At 40.7% G+C, this 25191-nt stretch overlaps 2 protein-coding genes across 3 annotated transcripts; both read right to left on the bottom strand.

Annotated features, from left to right (window-relative positions):
* Positions 1-500: 500 nt before the first annotated feature.
* Positions 501-13315, bottom strand: pcdh2a39 (protocadherin 2 alpha 39). 2 transcript variants are annotated; one of them, XR_013329809.1, is made up of 5 exons: positions 10499-13315; positions 9300-9358; positions 7760-7845; positions 4342-5126; positions 501-663 (listed from the first exon to the last, which is right to left on the bottom strand). XR_013329809.1 is itself a non-coding variant. In XM_077740844.1 (4 exons), the coding sequence occupies exons 1-4, from the start codon at positions 13052-13054 to the stop codon at positions 4816-4818; spliced, it is 3012 nt and encodes a 1003-aa protein (XP_077596970.1). In that variant the 5' UTR covers positions 13055-13315; the 3' UTR covers positions 2437-4815. The 2 variants fall into 2 exon arrangements, 1 of the variants encoding a protein (XP_077596970.1); XM_077740844.1 differs by lacking the exon at positions 501-663 and having other exon boundaries at positions 2437-5126.
* A 4497-nt stretch (positions 13316-17812) lies between these two features.
* Positions 17813-24680, bottom strand: LOC144212997 (protocadherin alpha-C2-like). Its single transcript, XM_077741231.1, has 3 exons — positions 22055-24680; positions 21061-21092; positions 17813-20750 (listed from the first exon to the last, which is right to left on the bottom strand). Exons 1-2 carry the CDS (start codon positions 24464-24466, stop codon positions 21081-21083), a joined length of 2424 nt encoding a protein of 807 aa, XP_077597357.1. The 5' UTR covers positions 24467-24680; the 3' UTR covers positions 17813-20750; positions 21061-21080.
* Between the last annotated feature and the right edge of the window lie 511 nt (positions 24681-25191).

Genomic DNA, 25191 nt, shown 5'->3' with positions numbered 1-25191 from the left:
TTAAATCACCAAAACATGACACCCAATTTCTGCAATGACACCAATATTTGGCTGTAAATTTTATGGCGTAAACAAAATGTCTAATTGCAGGCGTCAATGTAGATGTAGTGACTTTTTTTTGCCCAAACCAAATCTGACAGGGCTCCTCTCAGCCCCACCACCAACATGTCAAAACTGTAGAAAGAACACCGAGTGACTTATCCCTGTAGGGTCTAATAAGTTGGGTGGCCGCTACATGAACTTATCAAATGTCATCTATGTGTTTACACTTGATAACAATACAACAATAAATGTAGCTATCATTTGCATCTCTAAATAAATGCAAGCGGGTACCATTTTATGAATTAATAACACACAAAAAAGTCAATATAGAAGGACTTTTGTCCCATACCTGGATGATGATGTCCATATGTAAGAAAGTCATTGTCTCTTCGTCTTTAGTTGACAATTCCAACTCATCAGAGTTAACGTTCATCCACCTAAGTACAGTTTTTAAACATTTCAACAGTTGCAAATTGAAAATAAATCAGCCGGCTTTGTGCTACATTGACTCAATCGTCTTAATGTCAGAAACAAAATCCTGCAACTCCATGTTTCTTTCTTCCACTATCTCCATCAAATTTCCCTAAAGGTCCTCTCCCTTTACAGCATTCTCATCTATAGCTGAGTGGAGATTGGGAAGAGGAGAGAGAAAGGGAGAGAGAGTCAGAGAGAAAAAGAGAGTTAGAGAGAGAAATCTCATAATAAAAAACGTATTTGACCAGTAAGTGTCAGCATTGTTCAACTGATAAACTCTGCAAAGAGTATCTTGGGGAAAAATACAGGATGGGAATGTTCTCCCATCCCCATACAGATGGCGTCCATGAGACACACAATGTTTTGAGACCCCCACAAATGACAATAATTATCATGAAAGCCCATTGTTGAAATGGAAGTGAGGATAAGGTTCCCATATTATTTGTATTTGGACCCACTAAGATCGATTGACGCCATTGAAAATGGATTATTTCAATGTATTTTCACCTATGCTTACATATATTTGACCTTCCAGTACATATATGTCAATATCACTGTAAATAAATGTGCTTTGTTATAATTAAAAGCTTTATTTTAAGACTTTATTCAATATTACCATTTTTTGTATAGGTAATAAAACTGCTTCACCCTAAAATAGGACAAATGACACTTTTTGGTCAATAAACAAAAATACTACTCAAAATATGGTATATTTGGAGTATATATAGAGGTATAAATATGGCCTATATCTCTTTAAAAGACTCCAAACTCACATCAATGGAGATATTTAAGAAAAACTTTATTTGTGACTTATTAACAAAACACATTGCAAGTTTGCTGAACTCATTAGAACCACTATTATATCACCTTAACAATAAGTAGGTGTACAAAATAAGTTTATGAACAGATTCGCACTGTCACAGTCCATTTGCCACCCACTGTCACACCCAGTGACTGACAAATATTCACTATACACAAGCAAAGAATACATCAACTTTATTATTTTTTTTTTTAGGGGGATATTTTATCTATTTGAGATTTTTTTTAGGTGGTCTTTTTGTTTTAATTCATCAAGGAATACTTCAATGGAAAGGTGTGCACATGAACAGTGTTGGTTTGATCTTTTCAACAAGTTGAAATATTCATGATGGAAGTCATTTTTCTTACCAATGCAAATTATATGCAAAAAAAGGCATTTCAGAGCATAACACAATAGCATTATATTTACATAGAGAAGATCCAATGCTATTTCAACAGGAATAAAAAACGTGATACTTCAGGTTTTTGCAGTACTGTCGTGTATGAGTATGCATGGATGCCGCTTTGTGGTTTTTCCGATACACATTTCCCAGTGAAAAAAAAGGTATAGGTAGGTATATATAGTATTTGTATAACGTCTGTTTCCTTTTTCTTACAACATGCAAACACGGGGGGTGATTTGACAGCACGGAAATACACCTTTGGGGGGGGGGGGGGGGGGGGACGCGAGCGTGAAGGCAGAAAAGGACGTTTCCACAAAATAAAAACGTCAACAAAGATGAGCCACTTCCAGTTGCTTAGGTAGCACTTAGCTCAAACTGCACGTTTTTTTCCCAACGCAAGGCCAAGATTCCTCAAGAACGGGCAAAATAAAGGCAATCTTTTTATACAGGTTTTATACACTAGCAAAAGAGCTGATAAAAATTCAATTATAAAGAGAAAAATTCAAAAAAAATATTGATTCTAAGGTCAAATAGTTGGGTGTGGTTCCAGAATTATATCATTAAAAATGGGGAAAATCGTCAAATTAGCGGTAAAATACAATAAAAAGAATAATATTGCATTAAATGATAGATTTATATCATATTTAGGTGTTGTTTTTTGCATATTATTTTAGCTGAGCTAAATGCAATCTATTATCATCTATCATCTTTTAAAGTACAAAATAGTAACATTTTATCACTATAATATCTAATTTAAAAGAGTAAACATTATGGATAGCACAATTTTTAAAAGGTTTTTTCAATGTTAAGATTCTGGCAACCTCATATCCAGCATTTTACTGCAAATCAATACTTTTTTTTCACAGTAATGGAAGAAAATGATAAATACCAAACGAGTAGTATCTTGCCTGTAAACTCCTCCTCAATCAATAACACTGTAACTTGTTTGTTTACGGTTTCAAAATCTTTACATACAACCCCCCAAAAAACCACCTCCCAACGTTAAAATCTCCAGATTTTTCCGTAAAACACAATGTTTGACACACACCGGGTAACAAAGTGTCTTCCTTTCATGAATATGCGACGACATGACACGACTGCACAGTCCATTTAAGAGGAATGAATGACTTTACAGTTGATTTTTTTTCCCAAAAAGTGGGAGAAAAAGAGGGGGAAAAAAGCAGCGGGCAAGCGTGTCCTACAAGCGCTAAAAGCAGTCGAAGCCATGATGGTGATGAGCTTGAAGAACATCTACTTAACATTCAAAGACAGAAGAAGAGGGATCAGGCTTGAACAAGCAATGTTCCTGCTCTATAGCCTCAGAATATATTCCAACCATTAAGAATGCCATTGACCCTCATACAAAAATTGCCAAAACAAAGGAACTGGGGAGAATAATATCATTTTTTTTTCATTATACATAATTTTTCTATGAATATTGGTTGTGTTCTAAGTTTTTAAACCATTTAAAGTATTTTTTAATCATGTGAAAAGCGTCCAATCCATTAATTTACCCAATTTAATACACGAAATATACAGATTTGGATGTTAACCTGGCAATAAACATAACAACCCGTTTTCTCTATTTAACATTGTGCTATTTAACTGTCAGATTGTTGCATTTTCTACTTGTGTGTTGCAACAAAACCATTTTTTGACAGATTATGACAACCATCTGATGCCAAAACTGTCCTATACTTTTTCCCTTTTAGCATTACATTACATTCTTTCACTCCCCGAAAAGAATCGGACGTATAAAAGTAATAAACTAATTGGAGAAGGATGCTATTTTGGGATAACAGCACCAAAACGTCAAAATAATTTGAGGCGGGAGGTTTGGCAGCCAGTAAATAAACAGCAAGTATTTGAAAAGTACTTCATCCTAACCAGTATTTCTTAGTAAACCCTGATTTTGATGCTGTATCAGTACAATTAGTAGTATTGGTGCTTGTACTGTTTTCCTTAAAGTGAATCTTACGGTATACATTAATACTGATGAGAAAAAGTCCTATTTTTCAGCTTAGCTTTTAGTCTAAAACTATTTATTTCATTCAAAGGCGGTTTTGCCAGAAAAGGCTCCCTATCATTCATATACAAGTCCTTTTTTGTTATTGTTTTTGGCATGATAGTTTTCATTGTATAAACTCAGGGAGAATGAAATTCACAGTATATACCGTATTCCATAAAAGGTATTTTCAATAGGAATTGCAGATGGAATTCTATATTCTACTGGTCAAAGTAACCCCAGAATATTTATTAAGTAAGTTTGCTTTTGTGGTTGATCTAATAAAGGATTATTAATAAAGGATAGAGTGAAAAAATACCATGTTTTGGTATGCCTACACTGCAATATTTCCGTTATTGACCAGGGGTGGAAAGAGTAAACAAAAAAAGCTACTTTTACAATGATCACATTATACTTATACCTTATAAAATGTACTTAAACTGAAAGTGACATGGTTTGAACTACTGTAAAAATGTAAAAGATAAACAAATTAAACAACATGATAGCTATAACTCTATGTGATGTCAATTATTAGATGTAAACTACAATGACAAAGCATTTGTTTGTTAATAAGAGAAGTACTTATTCCCACATTTGTGTATTGTTGTTATCACGTACCTTGAAATTTTACTTTTACGACGTTTGGGGGAGTTAACCACATCCAATATGACGACGTTGCGCAATAGTTTTCTTGACATAAGAGGGCAGGGGTCTCCAAATATTGCCATAAAAGGCTACAAGATTTAATTCTAAGCAAACAAAACAACACATCTTCATCATTTTGGAATCTTCCAGAGTATAATCACTTGATTACAGTCAGCTGCATCTTGTTTGAGTTGAAACCTGATTGCTTAAACTATTGTTGCTGGATTTATGGGTAAAAAAAACATATACAAGTCCAATAGTAGCTATTTGGAGACCCCTTTTTGAAGGATTTTTACTAAAATAACATGATTAATTTAATTAAATAGTCCAAAAAATATATAAATAAAAAGAAAATTGTTACTTTCCACCCCTGATAGTAATAATTTGGCCTTTTTTTCTGGCTCTGTAATCAGGATGGCATTTTAATAGCTTGGCAATCATCCCTCTTTATTCATCCCCATCATCTTTTCCTTTCTCCTTCTTATCCTTTTTATCCTTCTTCTTCTTTTTCTTCTTCTTGGCATCCTCCTTCTTGCCAAAGCTTATGAAGTCCCCTTTGTCGTCGACGGGGCCGGGGTCGTGGCGGATGGAAATAATGGCCGGTGAACCGGGGATGATGAAAGCTTCGGGGGGAATCTCGCCGGCTTTCATGCCCGGAGGCGGGCAATAACTTTGTCCGGCTCCGTAGCGGAAGTGCCAGCTGTTGCTGTTTACGCCGGCGCCGACTGGAGGGGAGAGTTCTCCGCCGCCTTCACCATCTATGTGTAGCCAGAAAAATTGTAATAATAAATTATGATCATTATTAGGGCTCCATGATTTGAGAAAATGAAAATATTGCCATTTTTGGGGGGGCTGATTTTGATTTGATGCACTCAAACTGGAGGTATTGACTAAAAAGTCATGTCCAATTACACACTTTAACAATTTAAATTCAAATTATTCAGTCAAAAATGAAAAATGGAATGTTGAAAGATTATTTTAGTTGTAAGTAAAAGGTCAAGAAATTAATGCATAAACTAATATTAGATATATTTTCCTTTGTATTTAAAAAAAACAAAACATTAAACCATTTTTCTGTGTTTTTAGTTCAAAAATATTTTGTAAAACCTAAAAATATATGAAAAAAAGATAAAATAGACATTCTTTTTGGGACTTGGCTCTCTCTCTCACCAGTCATTTCCATATTTTACCTTGCAGATTAGTGTAGAGCCATATGCTCCCATGAAAAGAGCCACATGTGGCTCCCAAGCCATAGGTTCCCTACCCCTGATTTAAACAGTGAAGACTGGCTAAGAAAACTCATGTATTTCAGTACCATTGACGGGAATAGACGTCCAATTTACCAACATAGGCGACCGAGTTCAAAAGGTGAGTTATAAAAATGGAGGGGGGAATGCTAGAAGAATCAAAATGATGGGAAATATGGGGGCGGGGGGCAGACACAGCACGCCACGGCATGGCGCCTTCCCTCACAGGCCCACACCAGTCCTCGCTCTACTCTGACCTACTTTCCGCCTGCTTTTTATTCAGATCAAACGAGCCTTTGCCAAAAGATTCTTTTGGATTTTTTTTTCCTTTTTTTTCTTTGTAGGCTATTTATGACATTACTGGAGAGCCGAAAACGCTTTGCACTCCTCTGGCGCGCCGGCGAAGCACGCCGTGAGAAGTCTTGGCCCACATTTGAAACCAGTTCATCAAGTCAATTTCATGCCAGCACTCGCACCGGCGGCCAATAGTCCACAACTTGGCATGTTCTGACCAATCAAAATATTGTTTGGGGGAAAAAAACGGCCTAACAATATATGACAGCAATTTGTGGTATTTGTAAAAACATGTTTTCTTAAACTTTTTGATGAAATTGGGAGTGTCAGTTGAGGAAACTGAACAAAACAAGTTGATAAATGGCTCTTTTCTTTCTGTTTAGCTACCAAAATAATGTAAAAAAAATATTATTTATCATACAATTGTTATCAAGTAGATATTCTTCTATTAGCATTTTTCCTCCTCATATTTTTATACAAAAAATGAAGAAATAATCCACCAAAAATGGATTCATCTTCATCTGCAAATAAGCCATCCTTACTGGGTTGCCATGACACCTGCCGTGATAAATTCCCGCATTAAAAACCCGTCATCCTACATTTATTAAAAAGATATGACATCCCATCCGACCCATAATTCCACCCCCCAAAATAACAATGTCAAGATTATGCTGCGTCCACGTCTATTCCGCTCCTTCATTTTCCTTTTTCCTAACGCTAATTCTTCCATTGAGAGGTTGGGCGGGTTGCCATGGGAACAGCCTTCACCCACTCCCCGCTGACGGAGGGTGCGGCTGCTGCAGCAATCTCTCCGTTAGTCAGCGTTGCTAGGCAACAAGTCACATGGTGTTCCCTAGCAACAACACTACTGCGGGAACTTGCCAATCCTCTTAACCTTTCTCATTTTTCATCCTAGCAGCCTCAACCTAAATGACATTCGCCATTTAAAGCTCGCCATTTTGCTTCTTTTTCACTGTCATTGACGTCCATCGACGTCCAAATACGTGCCTGTCTAAAACTAATCAGCCTTCATTTAAACATTTTATTTTACCTGCACATATTATGGGTTAAAACACAGGTTTGTCTGTTGAATATAATAATATGGCTTTTAAATACGGCTTTTAAATTGATTATACGGAATGCCATTAAGTGCATTTAATCTGTTAATTATTTTAATGAATGGTGAAGGTAAATATATATATATATATAATAACAAGGAATATTTGTATGCTGAGTGACTGTAACAGAAAATCAATGTTCACAATTGAACCAAAAAAATGCACTGAAAAATCCTCTTGTGAGCCCTAAAAAACACTAAAAAACAAAAGCCTCACTCATTATCATTAAGCCAGTGTGTGTACATACTGAAGCACAGGTCATGTTTTAGGTCAGCACTATTTACATTGCTTGCACTGCAACAGATGTTCAACATTGCCACCCACACGCTGTAAATCATTTTCCATTTGGATTTTTTCTTCCTTTTAGAACAAAAGCATGGTTCCTACTATAGCACAGCTGTTGATCTGTCTCTCCCAGCTTTTCCAATGCATGGCTAAATCCAATTTAGAGTCAAAGTGCAAATAAAGAAGGGATATTTCCCCCCATTCTTACCAATTTGCAACAAAATTGAGTTGGGCATTGACTAATAATGTTAATAGCTCAATGGGATACCCTTAACCAGAATTTATATGCAAAAGAACCATGCAGAGCTTCAACTAAGTCTAAATTTACAAAAGCCATAGACCAAGGGTGGACAATTTATTCAACAAAGGGTCATAATGGCTGCAGTTTTGCATTCCAACCCAATAAAGAGCCTTTAATTGATGTTCAATAGTTTGATTGACTCTTACCTGCAGCACTGGAGACCGTAGGCCAGTTTTGAACCAGCATCCCTTGGGCTCCCTGCATCACAGAAGCCTCCTCCATGTGGACCGAACTGAAAAAATACAATCATTTTGATTACAATAGAAGCTATTAGGAATCAGATTGCTATTCTAACGTGACACGAGAAAAGCTCAAAGTTTGGACTAATGAGTTTTCTTTACTTCTTGCTACAGATTTGGAATGATTTCAGGCTAACGACGTTGACCGCTCTCTTGCGTGCTCTTGTGCTCTTCATCCGAGTTGGCTTTAATTACAAATTAGTGTTCATTTCTACGCTGCGCTCATATCATAATGTGCATCATGTCATCAGAGACTGTAACATGTTGTGGATTAACCAAAGGCATCATTGCAATTTGCCGCCGTCATTTCTAAAATGTCATCGGGCCGTGATGAAGGTGGAGATGCTCTCATTAACACTTCACCTCAACTGTCATCTATGTAGTCCCTCCGCCATTTTGCATGTCAAATTGACCTACATTCCTGAAATAATCATTAAGAGGGGAAAGGACACTAGTTTTGTAGACTCATTAACAGAATTTTAAGGAGTAAAAGCATAACTAGGTGTCAAAATCAATGCCAATATAGCAAAGGATGAAAATTTCATTGAATTTGGCCCACAAAAGAATCTTAAATTCACTCTACATTTTATTCTAGTCCTCAGATTTTACACTAGAGGGAGTTAGTCAATCGAAACAGTGCCTCTCTGTTATTTCCAATCAATATATGAAATTCAGTATTTAGTTTAATGTAAATAAAAAGAATATAATGTAGTGTAATCAAGAAGATTGACATTCTTGACATTTTGCCATAGATGGACATTTAATCTTTATTCTAAGTGTGTTTCAATCGTATTTCGAGTGTCTACAACTGTCATATTCGATATATAGGGGGAAAACATTTGAAATAATTTGTCTTAAGAAATATCCATTGAATGGACAGCCAGTGTTAATCAATAGCAGTCAAAAATAGGCATTAAACTTGCTTATTTTTGTTCATTAATCCTTATTGTCTCATTGAAAAGTAAGCATGTGTTAAATTGACATCCAAATAGTGTCTGTATTAACAAGTTGACACCTCTAGAAGGAAGGGTGTATAAATAAAGGCCCGCGTGCGTGCGTGCGGCAGACAATGATGTGCACGTACGTCAGCTAATGTGCTAAAGGTCGTAACGCATTTGTCCTTCATGCTTCCCGCTTAAAGAGCCAAACTGGGGGATGTGAATGGCCTATATAGCGTTACACTGCACACAAAATGTGCTCGGCTACATTTGCACGGGCCAAGACTTATATATAGGCCATGGCTCGCTATGGGTGAAAACCTCTGGATACTCCCATTTGCCCATGTTATTATCACCATATAGTGAGTGCATTGATTGGTTCTAATTGGCTAAATTATACTGCATTTCAGGCTTTAGAAGGCTTTGGATCATTCTGACAGGCATTGAGCAATACCGGACATCACTAAACATTTTATAAGGTGAGCATAGCTTGCAAAATAGTCACTTACCTCTGCACCCCGGCCCTCAAAGACGCAGAATATCGCCAGTCAGCATTTGGGGCTTTTGGCTGAGCGTGCAAAAGGTGAGTGGGAAAGCAGATGGGGGAGTTGGGGTAGGGGGGTAATATAGGATGGGGAAGGGGGGGAAGACAGCAAAAGAGTTAAGTTCAATCGCATTCAAGTGCATAGCAGGGCCAATCTCTACAGCCTCATCAATGAATCATGATACATATCCCTGCTTTGAATATGATCAGAGCTCACACAAGAAAAGCGCACACACAAAAACACACGCACATGAGGGTATATATTGATTTTCTGTTGGTATATAATGTACACGCATGTGCTAAATGTGGTCCAGATTGAATTTTAGGCCTTTTGTCTTTCCCTCTCAAGCTGTGCAAATGAAAGACAGTCATTCTCTGGTCTTGGTAATGTATCCCAGTAGACTTGTGGGAAATGATTGGTCATAAAACTAATAGATGAGAGCCTGGGTAGCTTCTGCAACCACACCCTTTGCCTGGGATGTCAACAAATGGCTTCTGCAAAGTGTCATGTGATACATGGAGGTCTCCCAAGCCAAAATATATGGGTTTATAGCTTCATTAAGAATCCAAAAGCAGCCTATATTCATATTATACCATGGCAACTCGTCTATTAGTAACTTTTGCCCCGCAACTCGTCTCATAGTAACTTTTTCCCGGTCTATCAATTGCACCAAGCCAAGTGTAAAAAAAAGTCTTTGTTTCCGCTTCACACACACACACACTTTGCGTACTCGGTCAGATATGAAGTAGTGATGAGGTAGTGACAACATGACCCACTCCCAGAGCGGATGTGATGACAACCTCCGATGAGGACTGGCCAATCTCTGAATCATCAGAAATCACACGGGATGGAGAAAAGCATCAGGCCTGACGTTGATGCAAAGTGAGTGCTGAGCAGGGCTCGGATGGGCCCAGAGACGACACGTTTACTTTAGGCTTGAGCTCGAACACGGAGAATAAAACGGTCCCACCATGTTGGGAATGGGATGAATACAAAAGGGCCCTAAGTCAACTGGGATAGGCTCCAGCCTGAGATGAGATAATAATAGTGATCAAATAAAAGTATCACTTTTTCATTCATTCATTGGCCCTTCCTAGTCAAAATGGATTGAACATCTTGGGGTTATCAAGGGTTAAACCGAAAAATAGAAGAATATGGCGTACCTCTGGACAGATTTGAAGCGAGGCATCCGGCATGCTGAGCCTTCGCACAAATCCGCTCCCGCTGGTGAAGAATCGATCGGCGCCGCTGCCCCAGGTGCCGCTGATGGGCCTCCCCGTGTTGTAGAACATGAAGGTGTCGCTTCCGGAGGTGGCCGTCAGGCAGGTCTTGTAGCAGTAGGTCTTTGTCAGCGAACCGTTGCCTCGCACTTCGATATAGTGAGGCTCCACTTTCAGGTCCCTCCGGAGAACCACGTTGTTGTTGGGTTGCCCCGCCATCCCGCCGCCGCCAACGCCGCCCGCGCTCACGCTACCGCTCCCGCCATCCGGAGGGGGTTTCTGCGAGCCGCAGCAAGGGGAGCAGGACCCGGGTTGGGTGCAGTAGGCGTGGCATCTCACGATGGCCAGGACCACCACGGTCACCAGGAAAACAAAGGTGGTGGCGCTCAGGGCCACGATCAGGTAGAGGGTCACGTTGGAGAAGAGAAGGGTGCTGTGGGGTCGGATGATTCTCTTGGGATCCGGCACCACCTTGGGGGGTGCCTCCATGACCGCCACGTTGATGGTGGCCGTGGACGACAGGGCGGGTTGGCCGTGGTCCTTCACCAAGACGGTCAGAGCGAAGGAGGTGGAGTTATCCTCCAGGATTCGGCGGGTGGTCCGGATCTCGCCCGTGTGTTCGTGGACTTTGAACAAGTCCAGGTCGGTGGCGGTTTCCAGAACGTAGACCAGCCAGGCGTTGGGACCGGCGTCGGCGTCATACGCCACCACTTTGGTCACCAAGGCGCCGGGATCGGCGTTTTTCGGAACCGTCTCCAAGGAACGCGTGCCGTTACCCGGCGGGTTGACGATGAGTGGCGCGTGGTCGTTCTGGTCCATCACGTAGATGTAGACGGTGGCCACGCGGCTCAACGGTGGGATGCCGCCGTCCTGGGCTTTGACCTGGAAGTGGAACTCGCGTAATGACTCGTAGTCGAAGGCTCGTAGGGCGTAGGCTTCGCCACTGTCGGCTTTGACCGACACGTACGAGGCCACAGGGATGCCGTGGTTGTTGTCGTTGAGGACCGTGTAGGTGATGCGGGCGTTCTCCTTGATGTCGGCGTCCTGGGCCTTCACCGTGCATAACGACGCGCCGGGGCCGTTGTTCTCCGTCACGTAAACCGTGTAGGACGTCTGCTCGAACCGCGGCGGGTTGTCGTTGACGTCCGCCACGTCCACCTGGATGGTCTTCCGAGACGAAAGAGGCGGGATTCCCCCGTCCGTGGCGCTCAGAGTCACGTTGTAGGCGTCGGTTGTCTCCCTGTCCAGAAAGGCCGATGTAACCAAGGTGTAGTAGTTCCGGAAGGATTTAATCTGGAACGGGAGGCCCGCCGGAATCTCCAACGTCACTTGCTTGTTGGCGCCCGAGTCCCGATCCGTGACGCTGATGAGCGCCACCACCGTGTCGGCGCGGACGTCCTCCCTGACCGGGCTGGACAGGGACGACAACACGATTTGGGGGACGTTGTCATTGACGTCCACTACCTCTACTACTACCTTACAGTGTGCCGCCACAGCCCCGGGACCCTTGTCCATTGCTTGAATGTACATCTCATAGGAGTTAGTCTCCTCATAATCCACATTACTGCTCACCCGGATCTGCCCGGTGTTGGTGTCCATGCTAAACATCTGCCTGACTCTCTCCGGGGTGTAGCTACTGAACGAGTAATACACCTCCCCATTGGTTCCCTCGTCCAGATCGCTAGCATTCAGTTTAATCACCAGAGTATTCTTGGGCGAGTTCTCCAACAACTTCACCTTGTACACCGAGTTGTCAAACACGGGCACGTTGTCGTTGGAGTCCAACACGCGCACGTTGACGATAGCCGTCCCCGTCCTCTCGGGTGTCCCGCCGTCCACCGCGCTGAGAATTAACTGGTGGTAAGGCGTTTGCTCTCGATCCAGAGGCTTTTTCAGCACTAGCTCGATGTGCTTAGCATTTAATGACGGTTTATTGGACACCAGTGCAAAATGCTCATTGGTACTCAACTGGTACAAACGGACTGAGTTGGAGCCCACGTCTGGATCCTGGGCGTTTTCTATGGGATAGCGAGATCCGGGCAAGGCCGATTCCGTGATCTCTACTTGGTACTCGTCTCGAGGGAACTGCGGCGAGTTGTCGTTGACGTCCGCCACCTGCACTTCGACGTGATGGACCTCAGTGGGGTTTTCTAGAAGGACCTCCAGGTTGATCAAGCAGCTACCGGACGAATCACACAACGCCTCCCGGTCCATCCTTTCATTAACCAGCAATTTCCCATTCTTGGGGTTGACGATCACGTAGCGTTTTCCGCCACCGCCACTGCTGGAGGTTACCTTGATTTTTCGGCTGGCCAGCTTTCGAATATCCAGCCCCAGGTCGCTCGCCAGATCGCCAACCAGTGCTCCGTTCTCCAGTTCTTCCGACACGGAGAAGCTCAACTGTCCAAAGGAAAGGCCACAGAAAAGGGAGAAGACGACAAAATGATAATAAAAAGGCACATTGCTCGCCAGCCGGTGGCGTCTCCCGGCAACAGCCATGGCAAACTCCGAGGATCCGCAGGATTAAACGCAGCCTTCCGCCTTTTTAGCTTGCAGGACCATGCGTGGCAGCACCTCATCAAGGTGCCCTAAATGGTCTCTGGAAGGATGAAACAGGCGTCGCTCATCCATTGTTGGACTGGGTGACGGCAAATTCTCTCCAGCTCGCCCATATTTGCTTTCCTTTGTCCGTGATGCGCTTTTTTTTCTTCTCTCCTCCCAATGCGCGCTGCTGACGGGTGTGTTTCCTCGCCACTGAAGCCGCGAGATGTGTCAAATTGGCCACAATATCCCCTAGCACCCCTTCAAAATCAAATAACATCCGTACTTGGATTTCAGCATCCAAATTAGGTGTACAGTTAAAATATAGAAAGACTCTAGAGTCGAATTAAAGCTCAAAATAATCCAATATAACATTTCTTATGCATTCAGTAGTGACTATTAGAGTATTATATTTAAAATAAATGAATGTTCATCTTTTGGCATATCGACAATCTGCTCAAAACTAAAAGATTTCTGCAAAATAGCAATATTGCAAGATTTATATAACCATATTATTGTCTTTCTCTGGTGGAGAAATTCATTAGAATCTTGTTTTTTCCTTTGTAAAAGTGAAGTATGATGATATATCACTATATTGATGCACGATACATAACACAAATGTACACAGTACACAGTAGTAGTGATATAGTTGTGACAAATACACGAAAAACAAGTATAGGATTACATTATAAGATACTTGTTCAACATATTTTCATTAAACAACAAAAACAACTCCATCAAATGTTCCATTGAACTGTGTACAGTTCAATGGTCGAGTTAGACCTCCAAATCTCCTCACCAGCTTTTACTTTGAAAGGCAAAGCCAGAATCCAAGCTAACGAATAGAGACGACTTAACATCAGCAGTGCTCCATCCCACCCTTGCGCGCACCCAGTCTCAGGTTTTCACCCCCTCCTCCTCCTCCTACAGCAAGACCCCCCCCCCCCCCCATCCATCACCCCCTCCGAGCCAATATTATGTCGTTTCTAGGCAAAGCTCGCACTTGTACGTGACCAAATGCAAAATCTATCATTTTACAGGAAGATCAGTGACAATGAAAACGAAGGGGGGAGCGCTACAAGGATGAAATGAACACGCCATCGTTTGGGTGTTGTCCGAGAGCCTCGTTTCGCGTCGTAAAACGCACGTCTTGCTCTCCCATTGTCTGTTTCTTCATTCGCCGGTTGTGATTGTGTGGCCAGATGATTGGGCAAGGCTGAGCAGGGAGAGAAAAACATTGCACTGACAATCACAAGCTTCCCTCCGCATGGATCAGTGTCTGTGGTAGACCCCAGACTGTCAGGTCACATCATCGCATTGGAGACGCCCGGAGTGGACCCCAGAAAGCACAAGTATCACGTTGCCTCGGGGGAGAAACACGATATGGGGCTTGAACAGAAACCGAGATGGGCCGGATGTTTCATTTCTTCTGCAACCCAAGCGAAGAATCATTTGACAATTAATTGGCAGCTATTGTCAGTGATGCACGTCCAGTTGCTTTAAAAGGGGGGAGAATTGACTGCAAATGCTCGTAAAGTAACTATTTCATATCAAATGAACATAACTGAACATGTACTTATTTACATTTAAAGTATCTTGTTCTTGCATGCGATTATATACGACATGACTTTATCATTTAAGAATATTTGAATTCAGTCAAAAGAAGTGTACGTATAGTGGTTTCAGCACCAAGGACAGTGTCTCTTCGAGCCGCAAGACAGTGTTCTTGTCAACCCAATTAGATGAATTAAAATGAATTACACAGTCACACAGGCTAATTAAGTTATCACTTTAATTAGTTTAAATCTATCTGTGACAGATGGATGTATCGACCAATATGGCTAGTTGTTTGGAAGCTAGCTACTCAAATTTCAACCTTTCTTGGACAGGGGAATGAATGAATAGCTTATAGGCATACAAATATGACCCGATTTTGGTTTTATTTGTGCAAATACAAGTAAAAAAAATAATTTTAGTGCATGGAAACACTAGTTGAACACCGTATGGGGAATTAATGGGGCTTTTGAAAATGTAAGGGTCATTTTTGGTCAAATTTTGGAAAGAATTTGACATTTTTTTGCCTTAAAACTAACTGATAACATTAGTTTGTCTGGATGTTGTAAACAATATCAATTTGAAAAAAACTACAGTCATTATGACTCTGAAAATTTGACATCTAAAATGTTTTGTTTTGCAAAAAAACCCTAGCAATTATTGCACGATTTCCAAATCTGAAGAGCCCTCATATTCCCCAAGGAAATAAAAAAAGATGACGGAAGTGCTGTGTGTGTGGTTCTCACGAACTGTCGGATAGAGGACTAAGCCAAAGCTAAGTGCACTGCTGCCTGGACTCCATCTTGAGTGATGCCTGTGGCAGATTATTTATATGTATGCCTGCCCTTGCCAGGGGGTCAATGCTGCATTATGATGTTAGCCATTTTGCCATTTTTCTCCCCTCAAATAGCCCCACAAAAAGGAAAAGTGTCACTACCTGGACTCATACTTCAAGTCTGGGACAATTCAATCTAAAACACACTCAAAAAAGTCAATTATATCAAAACTATTCATATGAACATACCCCAAAATAGATGTCCAATGTATTTAAAGTGGGAGATCTGGCAGAGAATGGATATACGGTGGATTTTTCCATTACTTGGAATGGAAAGTTTGAGAAAAGAACATGTTGACATTTCTTTGTGAGCACTGTACATCAAATTTAGGGCAGTGATCACAACTGGCACTGCAACACGCAGCAAATGCCCGTTGTCATGGAAACACAATGTTCGGATCTTATGCAACGGATCCCAAAATGATTTCTAAAAGGCCGTAGAGAAATCTCAACAAAACACCTTTGAACACCGACGACTATACCAAAGGAGAGAAAGAGAGAGCTATTTTAACAACTGGTGGTGACTGCCATTTTTAGTGGAGCACTGTCCTACTTTATATGGCGTCTATTTGACGAACCTCATTTCATTGAAATTCACCAACTATGACTGCTTCTGGCTGAAAATGCCACTCATTTTCATTCATATTTCCCAGTTGACATGAATTAGACGCCCATCTCCGTCAATGGCATCTTACTAAGTTAAAGCCACAACCCTGAAAACATGACCAAGGTTGCGCTTAAAGGGCCGGCGTTCATTTGACATTTCTTCTTTTACAGATGCGCTAACACATTGGTATTCCCGTCTAACTCTGCACGCATTTCCAAATCGAAGTGACAATCTGTTCATATGGGTTGGCGCGCCATTGCTGTGACTGACGGACTCCTTATCTCTCCTCAAAAGAGAAATAAGGGCCAGAAAAAAAAGAAAGAAAAAGAAAATAAAATCTACCTCATTCTCCTTCAGGCCAAGGTCCACCCACATCAGGAGTTAACTTCATTTGGCGTGTCTTTTATTAGTGGAAACTAAAGCATTAAAGCAGGGGTCGGTAACCTTTTTTGACCAAGAGAGCCATAAACAATTCATATTTCCAAACATTAAAATTGTGCCTATGTTTTTAGTCATTTCACCACTTTAAGTGGAAAAAATACTTTTCACATTCTTATACAGTTGCTAATAAATCAATGTATGCATTCCAGAAGAGTCTAATGCAAAAAAATGAAGATTAAAGAAGCTGTAGTTTCCAAATTTTAGCCAGATCCACCCATCAAAGGAGCCACATGTGTCTCCCAAGCCACAGATTCCCTACCCCTGCGTTAGAGGATCACAATCATGACCCCATTGTTTCCGCTATCTATCTATTTATCTATCTATCTATCTATCTTCCCTGCTGTTCTAATGACCCTCTACAATTGGACAATTGGGTCAAATGTCCCATTATTGTGAGGAATTGATTCGGAATGTTCCAATTGGATCTCTTTGGCACCAATAGTGCTATTTAAAAAAAAAAATTCTTTACATTATGTCACATTAGGCAATTATATACTAAGTGTGAGGATTTAGCAGGGTCTAGAATGCATAGAAGGCCCAAAGGACAGATTTAGAAGGACAGATTTGGGTTGGTGAGGTAATTAGAAACATCTGAGGTAACCAGCGGGGGTGGGGTAACACAGGTGAAGTCAATAGCCAATCACAGGGCCAGGTCAGGCAGAAAAAAACAAAGTACCAAATCCAATCCCTGATATGAAGTAGAACGACAACTTGGCAAATCAACACAATCTGCTGAAAATCCTCTAAACCGCTTTCCTCTCCAAATCTGAAAATCCACATTTTATAATAACCTAATCCACCACAAAATAGATAAATAAGGAAAACGATACCGAAGCCAAGTCTACTGCAAGTTTTAAAGTGGATTTTTTGGTGTACTTTTGTGCTTTTGTTGTGGGCTTTTCTATAAATATTTCATTGAAAAACTCTTAGTGTGGTGTTTATGTTTTAATTGCCTCATCATAAAAAACTAAATAAAATAAAAGCGGAGAAGAAAGGCGAGGTAAAGAAAATGAATTTGTATAACACAATTAATATTAAATAGGCAATATTACAAAACAGAATCATAAACAAGATGTCATATCTCATGTAATTGAAGGCTCTGTAAGAGTCATAGACAAACAAAACATTTATTTGTCATTCTGGGAGTTTTTGTCGTCATTTATTGTTTTTTTTAAAGAATAAACAGAGAAAGTGGGTCGAAATATGAGTTGACGTCTTTGACGAGTTATTTTCATGAATTGAGACGTCTTTTTTAACCATAAGAAACACAACAAAGTGGCCCATTTAGAAAAAAACTTTATTGAAATGATGATGATCAAGCAGAACATTAAAGCCAAATAAGCAACATCAAATCATTCAATTTGGCTGCCATTGACGATGCTATCCATCTGCCACCCTTCCCACTCCCAATGGATTTGACATCTAGTCATATGAAAGACATTTAAAGATTGTATATTGACTTTTTTAAGTGACACGTGATTGGACGTCTATCATTGTCAATGGCAGTTAACTGGACAGGCCATTTGATGTAAATCCTTTACAATACAACTGGCGATTTAAATTAAAATTTGCTAAAGATTCCATAAAATTGTAATGAACTTATCAAATAGACGACGTTAAGAATTAAACAAGTGTAGAAAGTGTTTTAATTTACAGTAAATGCGTCTGCTGGTCCTGAAAAAAAACAAAGGACTGATTACACTCCATAAGGAACTTATTGTTTTATTTTATATAAATATTGGGATCCTTAATTAAGGGATGATTTAGTTGGAAAAAAGGGATGCTACAATAGTATTCTAAAACTTGTCTTTGGCAAATTATAAGCATTTTTTAGTTTTGGGGGGTTAGGTTTAGTTAATAGCATATTTTTCAGGTGCTAGTGATGAATAGTGACGCTAGTTTAAAGAAGTTTTTTTCCACTTTTGGATATTTTTTAAATATTTTTTTAAATCCAACCTCTGATGTATAATACTGGTCATAATTATTGAATTTATCAAAAGTCAGAACATCTTTTTACAATACAGAAGGCACGGAAAAGCTTATCAGGAGTGCAATTACTCAGACACTTTCAGAAAAGACTTATTTAACCATTAGATGCATAAAAGAGGTCGTGAAAAATGCAAAAATTGCAATAAATACAATTAAAATGCCATGAAAATGCATGGAAAATGCAAAAATCGCAAAAAATACCAATCAAAACGCCATGAAAATGCATTAAAAAAACAAAAAGCACAAAAACAACAACAAAAAAGACTAAACATGTTTAGACGAATTCAAATTCAAGAAAAAAAAGTCATTTCTGACCCAATTATGCATCTAAGGGTTAAAAAAACAACAACATATGCCTGCATTAAATCTTTTGTCACATTTCATTGTTGTAAAATATGCAAAAGTAACAATTCTCAGCCTTTGCTGACTTGCGAAATATAATCTCTATTCAATGGTTGCCATTCCCTTCTTGTATTGTGCCTATTTTTAAAGAGCTGCCAATACTTTTGCTGGCTGGATTTCATTCTTTTCTCCATCCCTGCAGTCTGAAGCACATTCTGGAGACCCGGACCGACGTCAGATTGGATCAAGCAGCACCAAAAAATACAGCAAGTTGCTTTAAGTACAAGCATCTCGTCAGTGGGAAGTTAAAGTCAAGAATCGGGAATGAAAAAAAGGGACAGCATTTTCCCCCAAAAAACTACAGACTAGCAAAACATCAAATCCACTAAGATTCACATATACGCAACACAAAATGCCCTTGAAAAATCCCACAGAAGCAGCATTAAAAGTTAAGACATTAATGATCAATAAAAACAGAAATTAATAAATCTCGCTTGGAATTCAACTCAATCACGAGATCATTATTTTTTTCATATATTTTACATCAATTTATAGTCTTAAAATCCCCAAAAATCCAAGTTCAGGTGGCAATAACTTGGTATTTATCAGATTATATTTTTATTGCCAGTTTGGTCATCTTAATTTATGTATAGAAAAGCCATTTTTTTAAATATACAATGCATTTTTTTGGAGTTTTTCATGTCCTATTTCCTGAAACATTAAGTTGGTTTGACATTCAAAGTATTTCCCCTCAAAAATGAATATTATTGCATGTAATTTGTCCCCCAAATACAGCATAATATTAAAAAAGACAGTCATAAATGTTCATGTGCTACTCAAAGCTTGAAAAATGTTCAAAAAGTTCAAGAAGACAACAAACACATGGAAAAACTCAATAATACCTTATATTACCCTTCATTTTTTTGGAGTAAAATATGGGAGAATGTCAAATCATGAGATTATTTGGCATAAACTCCACATATAAAACAGTCAACATGTCATTTTTAAAAAGGAAACTACACAGCATTTACGTAAATGAATGAGTTTACCTGATTTGATTCTGTATTATTAAACCAATGGAAGAATCATATTCACCTGGTCTCTTATTTTATTTAACCCTTTATAGGGCAAGTCACTATTTATCAAAATTAAAACAAAAAAATGTGTTCATTTTGACCACAATTAACAGCATTTTTTATATATTTTAATTAATTCACTTCATTAGAAAAAATATTTTACATTAGGCCAAAAAAGACCAAAAAAATGAGACTAAAAGTCCCTTTTTTAATAAATTAATCCAAATTAATTGTATTAATTTAGCAGTATATTAATATTTTTTTCTAAATGTAGAACTAATAATATAACAAATTTCCTCCAATTAAATCAACCCAAAAAATCCCATTGGCTGCCATTCAGTTTGCCTCCCAGTTCAAATAAATTGGACATCTACTGACGTCAATGGCAGCCAATGAGTGAAACAACCGCCCTATAAAGGGTTAAACGCGCTTTTTACAAGACACCATTTTTTTCTGACACTTAAGCGAGAAGAACAATGGAACATTTTGAGTTGCGCAAAAAGGAAAAAGCCTCATTTCTGTTCCAAAAAAACGTTTTTTAATCCCGATTGTTCAAATTGGATCAAATTTAGACTCATGCTGAAAATAGATCCGAATGACTCTCAATGAAACAATGACTCTTTTGCTTATTGGATGAGTAAAGTTTTACAGGATCTATTATCTACTACCTATTGCATGTCGCTATTGAAAATATTTGGAGGAGCGAAGGACAGAAAAATCGGCTTTTCGGGTAAGTTTTACATCTGTTTATGAGTCAGTGACTGCCAGGAAGAGATGATTGGATCACGCTATTCCTCTTCTGGTGGCCTGCTGGGAAACACAAGGACAAAATTACTTACAAAATACACGGACGCAACATCTTCAAGTGGGCCTCCAAATTGTGGAATTATCTTTTTTTTTTACTATTACATTGGATGTCCAGAATTTAGGATAAACAGATGTGCACAACAGGAATCTGACCAGCAGCCAATTTCCTTCTAATCCGCACTAAACCTGTTTAGAAGCGGGCCAATTTGAATGTGACATTAATAATGACAACCATTTTTTAAGCCAAGGGATTTGGAAACAAACTGAAATTTGAATTTAGACATGGAAAAAGATAGAAATAGTTAAATCTTACCTCCACTTGTAGATTAGACTTCATTTGGAGTACTTAAGAAAAGGAAAGATAGACAAATTGCACAATGAGTTCAAAGGTCAAATATAATGCATTGAAAATATATGGCCACTCATTTTTTATGACTTCACGTTTGACCTTTATGTCAATATGTCGGGTTAGTGGAGCAGAAAGACATTTTTAATCACGTTTGACCTGAGAAGTTCAATTGTTTTTGATTCTCGGGCAGACCGATTCGACTCCTTTCACAATTCGACTCATTTAAGACATTTTTTTTGCGCTCTCTTTGATGTTTTTCCCATTCTCCCATCACCCACTACTGTGATATGCATCCGAGATAAATGACCTACATTAGACATTGAACAGTGGAATATTTTGCCTGCTTTTGTGTGGGGGGCTTCACTCTATTCGTTTGACCTAATTATTCAATTGCTTTTGGACTACTCCAATGATTTGAGTTAACTATCTAGTGGGCCGGCGTGCATAAACGTAGGTGACCATCATGTTTTGGGGTGTGTAGGTTGTAATATTCATTTTTTTGTGTTGTTAGTGATCTCAGCCAGATGTTAATTCAGAGTAAATAGTCTTAATCGCAATTTAATGGTGATCAATTGGATTTGATATTAGAATGAATTCCTAAATGTTCATTTATTGTGAATGTATATGAAATATTAATATATATATATATATTAATTGTTTGAGGCATTGGACATTTATCCATCCCTCCTGGTTTTAAATCACGATAACGTGATGAGTAGATTAATCTATTTTGATCATCAATAAAGCGCTTAGTGACATTGTTGACCTCAAATGGTCAAAATCCTTTTTCTAGAGGCTTTTAATTAAATTTTTATCTTCATTTTTGGTCCTCATTTTCATTTCAAAGAGAAAAATACAGTAAATATGATTAATTCATTCATCTTCCAGTCAGTCCAGTAAACCACTACACCAATAAATATATATATTTTTAATGATTTGACCATAAACTTCTACCTACCTCCAATGTGGAGGCCCTGGACTCGGTGGTCTCACTGGGCCCTATGCTCCTGGGTATACTGGAAACAAAGTATCCAGCACCTTTGGGTATTATGGGCTGCCTCACCACCACTTTGCCTTTCCTAGTCTCCGCCAGAAAGAGACTGTACCAGTAGGCATCGCTGGAGATCAAAGTGGAATCCGCGATGGTGGAACTCCTCTGGCTAATCATGCTATTCCTGCTGATCACGCTATTTCGATTGGGCGGGGGCATCTTCAGCGCCTTGGGCTTGGGCTTTTGACACTTCAGCACGATGATCACCAGAATGGTGATGAGGAGCAGGAAGGAAACGGCGCCTAAACCCACCACCAAGTACAAGTTCAAGTCGGTGAAGACGTCGTACTCCAACGGCAACTCTGTGGTCTCGGAAAAGGCCGTGGAGTGCTCTACCGTGGATATCTTAATGGTGACGGTAGTGGAGAGAGCCGGGTTCCCGTTGTCCTTGGCCACTACCACCAGGCGTTGGTGGCGAGGGTCCCTGTAGCTGAACATTCTGGCGGTCCGGATCTCGCCGTTGTATTGGTCCAAGCTGAAGAGACTGGCGTCGCTGATTTGCAGGAGTTGATAGGTCACCCGGCCATTTTGTTCAGAGTCGGCGTCAATGGCGATGACTTTGGCCACTAGGTGGCCCTTATCCGTGGACCGTGGGATCACCTGCTCTACCACCGAACCCTGCGCTCGCCATGGTGACACGATAACCGGCGTATTGTCGTTTTGGTCCATAACGATGATGTGAACGGTGACGTTGCTACTTAGCGGTCGAACCCCGGAATCCCTCGCCTCGATGTGGAAAAGGAACTCCCTCTCCCGCTCGAAATCAAAGGTCTTCAAGGCGTAGAGGTCGCCATTTTCCGGGTTGATGGAGAACAACATGGACATGGAGGTGTTAGCGATCTCCTTCTCTACGATGAAGTAAACCAAGTATTGGTTTTCGTTCAAATCCGGGTCTAAGGCGCTGAGGGAGGTCAACAAGGCTCCGGGTAGGTTGTTCTCCATGACGTGGATGGTGTAGAAGGATTGTGGGAAAGCGGGGGCGTTGTCGTTGATGTCGTGGATCTCCAAGGTGAAGGTCTCGCTTTCCGTCAATGGCGGCGTCCCTTTGTCGCTGACCTTCAAGGTTATTTCATATTTGTTCTCCACTTCCCTGTCAAGTGGTCTTGAAACCAAAAGCTGGAAGTAACCCTCCGAGGATCGATTAAGGGTGAAGGGTAGCATTTCCCGCTGACTCAAGACCAGCTCCACTTCCCCGTTGTCTCCAGAGTCGCGGTCACCAACACTGACCACGGCGATCAACGTCCCCACGGGCGTGTTTTCGGCCACGGCGCTTTTTAGAGACTTGACGGTCAGCTCTGGGTAGTTGTCGTTCAGATCGGTGATGGAAACCATCACTTTGCAGTTCCCCAAAAGCGGCGTTGAGCCTTGGTCGCGAGCTTGGATGTGCATCTCGAACGCGGAGGTCTCCTCAAAATCAATGGCGCCCTTGACTTTAATCTCCCCTGAATGTCGGTCCAACGAGAAGAGCTCTTGAGTCTTCTCGGAAGTGTACAACGTGTAGGAATATAAGAGCTCCGCGTTGGTGCCTTGGTCCAAATCCGTGGCGTTTAGGGTCAGAACTACGGTCCCGGCGCCCGAGTTTTCCGCTAAGGTGACCTGGAAGACGTCTCGACTGAACTGGGGGGCATTGTCGTTGATGTCCAGGACGTTGATGATGATACTGGCGGTGCCGGATCGTGGAGGAACCCCGCCATCCATCGCCGTTAAAATCAGATGATGCACCGCGTCCGTTTCCCGGTCCAGATCGCCGTTAAGAACCAAGTCCACATACTTGGAGCCGTCACTGCCGGTTTGGATGTCCACGCTGAAGTATTTACTCTCGCTTAGGTAGTACGTCTCGATAGTGTTGGCGCCCACGTCGGCGTCCACCGCGTTTGTCAGCGAGAATCTCTCACCAGGGGGGGTGGCTTCGGAAACGTCCAGATAAATTGTCTTTCTCCGGAAGACTGGCGCGTTGTCATTGATGTCCATGATTTCTAGTTCAATGTTAAAAATACGAATGGGATTCTCCAGTATGACGTCCATTTTCAGAAAGCACGAAGCCGTCTTGGTCATGCAAATGCTTTCCCGGTCGATCTTCTCGCGGATGACGAGCTCGCCGCTTTCTTTGTTAATATCGAGATAATTCTTACTATGAATGACATCCAGCTTAGCTTTTCTTTCCACCATACTACGAACATCTAGACCCAAATCCGTAGCCAGGTTAGCCACAAAAGAACCTTCTTCCATCTCCTCCGGGATGGAGTAGCGAGTGATGGAAAGAGCGGGAGCCCACAATGCACTGACCGTGAAGGCGGCGATCAGCCGGAGAAACGCCATCGTCACGCCGTTTTCTTTTCAAAACGGAGTATAGTCGAGTAGAAGGCGGAGTGGTGGGGAAGGGTCCTTTGTTTCAGTCTTCCAGAGGCGCCGGTGTCATCCTTGGTTTGGCGCGTGGGAGCCGCTTAAATGCAGCCGGCGGTTCGTTTGTCCTCGTGCGAGTCAGGGGCGTGTGCGCGTGGCGTTTGTGGAGGCTGGCCTCCAGTGGCAAGCCTCACCGCGAAAAGGCGCTGCGGTAAGGAGGGGTGTGTGTGTGTGGAAGGGGGAGTGTGTGTGTGTAAGGGGGGAGGTTGAGTCTTTATCGCTAAGGGGCCATTGGATGACCATTTTATAGCAGCAAAAAGCATTAAAAAATTGAAATTGCCATTCTAAAATCAGTAATCAGGACAATATTAGATTTTTTGCATCATGTTAAGCCTTTACATTTGAATAAGAACTGTAATTTAAGGGTAAGTATATTGTATATTTGAGAGTTTATTAGAAAATGTAGGTTTATTCATTAAATGAACCCCATTACAGACACACATATAAAGGGAAAAGAAGAAGCTCATTTTCTTTGTCAACTCAGATAATGATTTTGGGCTTTGTCAATGAAGCATGAATGGCTTTTGAGGTTTTATTATGACTCCCTTTGGTTAGGTTTTAACTCCATCTAGTGACAAATGGAACAGTTACAGGGAGGTTTTGCTGGAAAATCAGGCACCACCGTGTGGGCTGAGTATAAA

This window comes from Stigmatopora nigra, chromosome 19 (assembly GCF_051989575.1).
Source record: "Stigmatopora nigra isolate UIUO_SnigA chromosome 19, RoL_Snig_1.1, whole genome shotgun sequence".
Classification (NCBI taxonomy): domain Eukaryota; kingdom Metazoa; phylum Chordata; class Actinopteri; order Syngnathiformes; family Syngnathidae; genus Stigmatopora; species Stigmatopora nigra.
The sequence above is the reverse complement of the archived record's forward strand: the minus strand, read 5'-3'. Positions and strand labels throughout refer to the sequence as shown.